General features: G+C 42.8%; 1 protein-coding gene across 1 annotated transcript in view; it reads right to left on the bottom strand.

Annotated features, from left to right (window-relative positions):
* Nucleotides 1–5074, bottom strand: part of SLC26A4 (solute carrier family 26 member 4) — a 59489-nt gene extending 54415 nt beyond the window's left edge. The window contains exons 1-2 of the mRNA XM_021709730.1: nucleotides 5019–5074; nucleotides 3893–4032 (exon numbers count right to left, since the gene is read on the bottom strand). Of these exons, the coding sequence (XP_021565405.1) occupies nucleotides 3893–4032; nucleotides 5019–5074 (196 nt within the window). The remainder of the gene's footprint in view (nucleotides 1–3892; nucleotides 4033–5018) is intronic.
* Nucleotides 5075–5430: the final 356 nt, after the last annotated feature.

The raw sequence follows: 5430 nt of genomic DNA, 5'->3' as shown, positions 1-5430 counted from the left end.
TTTTGATTTATTGTAGAGATGAGGTCTCGCCAAGTTGCCCAGGCTGGTCTTGAATCCCTGAGCTCAGGCAATCCTCTTGCCTCCACTTTCCAAAGTGCTAGGATTACAGCCATGAGCCACCACACCCGGCCTAGTCCCCACTCTTTTAAATATCACCTCTAAAGTGATGCTTTCTGGATTTTTATGTCTAGCCCAGACCTCTCTTCGGACTTCCCCACTTGTAGTAGCTCCAATTTTCTATTTAGCATCTCCACTTAGATGTCTCACATACATCTCAAACTTAGCCTGCCCAAAAGGAAACTCTTGATTTTTCATCCCAATCCTGCTACTCAGCCCATCTTTGCCATTTAAATAAATGATATAACCATCTACCTGTTGTTCAAGCCAACAACCTTTCATCCACACTCATCGGTATGCGTCAGTGATCCTTGCTGCAAAATAGAGTTTGCAGCACTTTCTACATCTTGCCTGCTCTGGTTCAAGCTGACACACCGGACCTTCCTCTGATTTGCACCATTGTCCCTACAGAGCTATGAATGGGGTAAGACAAGTGAAGTGGTCAGGGCACAAGATTTAATGAGGCACCATGAGAGTGTGCGCCTCTCTCACCTCATCCTAATCCCAGTCCTGCCTGACTTTATCTCATGGTTTCCCCACCACCCTCCACTGCATCATCCACACTAGAATTCTTCCTGCTTCTCCTTTGAAAATACTAAGCTCTTTTTGGCCTCAGGGCACCTTTACCTGGTACACTCTTCTTTCTGCTTAGCACATAAGACTGCCTCCTCTTATTCTCTGGTCTACTGACTAAATTTTACCTCTTTGGTAAGGTCTTCCTTGATCGTTGTATTTAAAATAAGCTTTCTTATCTCAAACTAATTCTTCTTCCAGCAATATTGAATCCACCGCAATGGATATTGCAATCTGTAATAATTTTTCTATTTTTCTACTTAACTCCCATCCCAACCACTCAAAATGAGCTCCATGAGGTCAGTACCTGTGCCTGTAAGTAAACCAAACCACTGAATCTGCACAGCTGAATATCTGGCATACAGAATTAATCTATAAATATGTATTAAATGAATGATAAATGTATGGATGACCCAGATAAACCCCCCAGAAATTCACCTTAGATAACTTTTTAGGAATAATGCTTCTGTAAAAACATATTTACAGAACACAGAGTAAGGAACTACTTTAATGTATATATACATTAAAGTTGTAGAAATTAGCTGGGTGTAGTGACTCATGCCTATAATCCTAACACTTTGGGAGGCTGAGACAAGAGGATTGCTTGAGCCCAGGAGTTTGAGACTAGCCTGGGCCACATAGTGAGACCTCATCTTTACAAAAAATAAAAATTAGTCAGGCATGATGGTGCATGCCTGTAGTCCCAGCTACACAGGAGGCTGGAAGGATCACCTGAGCCTGGAGTTCTAGATTGTGGTGAGCTATGATTATGTCATTGCACTACAGCCCAGGCAACAGAGTGAGAGCCCTACTCACAAAAAGAATTTAAAAGACTGTAGAAATTAGACACTGGGTTTAAATCCAGTCAAATCTCTAACACCAGCTTTATGATTACTTAAGCAAGATTTAATAGATTTCCCATCTATTGAAAAGGAGATAATAGTATCTACCTAGTAAGGCTGTTGTGAGAATTAAATGTAAGAATGGGCCAAGAACCTTACTTATCATAGTGTCTGATGTGTATTAAACCAAATGAATTCTTATAAAATACTTGTCTATGAAAACTGAGATGACATTCATCTTTCATATATAAAGATGATTCATTATTAGTTCATTCAACTTAAGTCATCTTTACTAAATATGCCACCCATTATGTGTCAGTTTCTGTACTAGGTACCTGCTAAACAAACATGAATTAGGCATGGTTCATGTGCCCTAGGAGTCACAGGTTGTTGACATGTCACAGCTGTTAGAGCCTACTGTGTAGAACACTTAGCATGGTTTAACCTATGCACTGCACAGCCCTATCCTGTCTCTCTCCCGTCCACCTGTGTGACTGAGAACTTGCTTGATCAGGCTGAGACTTCACACTGGGGCCACAAAACATCTCCCTTCTCTGTGGAATTCCATCTGGTCTGCTCTGAGTAATCTTGAGAGCTCCACAGTCAAATTTTAGCACAAACATTGCTCAACATTTATTACGAGCTTCTGAAATAGTCTATTTTTAAGCTGTCCCCACCCCACTCTGCTTCCCATCACTTGGCAAACTCAGACATGGCCGTCAGGGAAATTCAGCTTTGACAACTCAGCTTCCAGGAAGTCATTCCTGGGTTGTGTTTGCCTCAACTGCACTCCCTGTGCTGGCAATGTTACCCCTGCCACAGCCCTTATCACCCTGGATTGTTATCATCTATTTCCTCATTGGACTATAAACTCCTTGAAAGTAAGTGGTGCATCTTATTCACGTCAGCATGCCTAGTGCCTGGCACATCCTAGGTGCTCCATACAATTGTAATAAATAAGCAAGATTTCTGCTTTCATGGTTCAGGGTCTTTGTAAGATTGGGCAGGGTGGTAGAGTGTCAAAAACAAGATGGTGGAGACTATATGGATAGAATAGAATACCCATACTGCTATGCACCAACTGTGCAACAGATGTCTAAGATGCTCATGGAAATATTATGGTATGAAGCCAGTTTATTAAAAAAAAAAAAAAAAAAAAAAAAAAGCCAGGCATGGTGGCTCACACCTGTAATCTGAACACTTTAAGAGGCCGAGCAGGAGGATTGCTTGAGCCCAGGAGTTCAAGACCAGCCTAGGCAACATTGTGAGACCTCATCTCTACAAAACAAAAAACAAAAAATTAGCCAGTCACAGTGGCACACACCTGTAGTCCCAGCTACTCAGGAGGCTGAGGCCAAAGGATCACCTGAGCCCAGGAGGTTGAGGCTGTGGTGAGTCATGAGTGTGCCACTGCACTCCAGCCTAGGTGACAGAATAAGACCCCAACTCACAAATAAAATAAAAATAACCACCTATGTTAGAATATTTCCCAGAAGATTAAAATAAGAAGATACTATTAAAAAAAAAAAAAAAGAGGAGGGCAGAAAAAACACTCATGTGTAGTCCAGGATAAAAAAAACTTCCTTTTCTTTTAAGCCAGTTTCAAACTGCAGGTCAAGATCCATGTGTAGAATATAAAATAATTTAATGGGGTGGAAACATCATTCTTAGAAAATAAGCAGAATAAAAATTGAACAGAATAATTTTTTTTTTTGAGTTGGAGTCACTCCTTCACTCAGGCTGGGGTGCAGTGGCACACATGCTCATGGCCACCCCAGCATGGACCTTCTGGGCTCCAGCGATCCCTCCACCTCTGCCTTCCAAGTAGTTGAAACTACAGAAGCGTGCTATCACACCTGGCTATTTTTTATTTTATTGTAGAGACGAGGTCCTACCAAGTTGCCCAGGCTGGTCTCAAACTTATGGGCTCAGGCAATCTACTCGCCTCGGCCTCCCACAGTGCCGGGATTACAGGCTAAGCCATCGAGCCCAGCCCAGAATAACTTTTTAAAAAACAGTGTATCACTTGTAGTGAGGAAATATATTTGAGAAAACTTTAGCTATGTGGGGACAGATCACGATGTAGCATATATTTCTTGCTGTGAGTTGTGGTCAATAAAAATTGGGAAGCCACTGCTTAGTGTGTGCTTCTAAGCTGAAGTCACACAGCCGGAGGAGTAGCAGTTTTCCAGGAAGAGAACTCTGGGGAAGAGGAGAAAAGAGGTGGCTCTTTCCATTAAGGGGCTCTAGAGGAAAGATGAAAGCCTTGGAGGATGAACAAACATCTGGTATAACCCATGGTTGCTGGGGAAAAGTTTTGAACTGCTGCTGGGGACACAGTCAATCCATCACCATCTTACCTTGCAGTGTGCCCACTAGCCCCGTGCTAACTCCCGAAATGATATCACTCAGTAGCCATTCCTTGATTCGGTATTTGGGGAGCCACTCCAAGATGGGCAGGAAAGTCTTTAGCACACCAAAGGCTCGCTTTCTCGAACAACTGTCCAAAAGAGCAAGAAACCAGGGTTTCCAATCCAATCTCAGTCATGACCAATTGCAAATCACAGAGTGATAGACTGAAATCTGTGGTGTTTATAACTCTTGAGAAAAAGGATAAGGATTTCACAGAAAATACTAACACTGAAGTGCTCACCATGCCTTTGTCAAAAATTGTATCTATCCTTTTAAATGCACTGTACTAGAAAACACAGGATTAAGTGTCCCACCTCTCCCTCACCTTTTTAATCCTCTAAGAAAATATCTCTACACAAGAACCCATTTTCTGGTCCAGCCAGGGACTGAGCAATGTGGAGTCTTTAAATAGAGATTAGTTTTTAGACTCCTAACCCAGGTGCTGTCCACTTATTATTACTATTCTTAAAGGAAAAATAAACACATTCAGTATATTTTCGCAGCACAAGCTTGGAGCCAGTTGTCAAAAAAAATCTTAACATGATGAATGTATACTTTGTACCCTGCTACTTCATATTTTAAAAATTCAACAAATATCAAAAGCAGGTGTATATTATTTGACTCCTGTTTTGAATTGTTTTTAAACTATGACATTTATGAGACAATTGGAAATGTTAGCAATAACTCCACTTTTGACATTAAGGAATTATTTTTAAAGCGTGATAACAGAATGTGGTTATATTTTTAAAAGATACACACTAACTATACACATACAAAAAGATACACTTATGGGATTTGCTTCAAAATAATACTGGAGAGGGAGCAAGTGTGTGACAACAGGGGCCACAAACTTAACCTTGAGTTGATCGTTGTTGAAATTGGGTGGGGGGGAGGGAGGATCACTATACTACAATGTCTGTGTTTGCATATATTTTGAAATGTTCCATAATAAAAGTTTTTTAAAAGAAAATCTGGCAATGCATTGACTGTTCTCTAAGTTCCTTAAGTGGTATCTAATTACGGACAGCACATCTGGGTTTAGAGGCGGGTCGTGTCTCTCCCGAGGGGTCCCACGGACCGGCGGTGAAGGACTTGGGGCACTGCGCGCCCGCCTGTGGTCTAGCGCTCATTCCAGGCCTCAGCTGAAAGGTATCAAGAACTCCTGGTCAGGTGATGGACTCACCCATCATCTCTTATAAACGAGCCCCTGTCTCTTCCCTTTCCTCAGACTGGCCCTCACAAGAAGATATAGGGACTAACTGTACCACGAAGAGGCACTCCACGTTTCCTCGAGAGAGGACCACGAGAGACGGGGCTCCCGAAACCCACTCTCCCCAAAGGTGAGTCTCCCAGATAAGAGCCCACTTTGGGCCCGAGGCTGACGCAGCCACCCTCCGACCAGCAAGGGCGGCGTGGAGGGCAGGAGACCTAGAGTGGCGCCTCGCGGCGGGGAGGGGGGAGTGCACGGGAGGGGGAGCAGAAGGCG

The sequence above is a fragment of the Carlito syrichta genome, unplaced genomic scaffold (genome assembly GCF_000164805.1).
Source record: "Carlito syrichta isolate Samal-C Ts95f unplaced genomic scaffold, Tarsius_syrichta-2.0.1 Scaffold279535, whole genome shotgun sequence".
Classification (NCBI taxonomy): Eukaryota; Metazoa; Chordata; class Mammalia; order Primates; family Tarsiidae; genus Carlito; species Carlito syrichta.
This window is presented reverse-complemented; position numbering and strand designations above follow the sequence as displayed.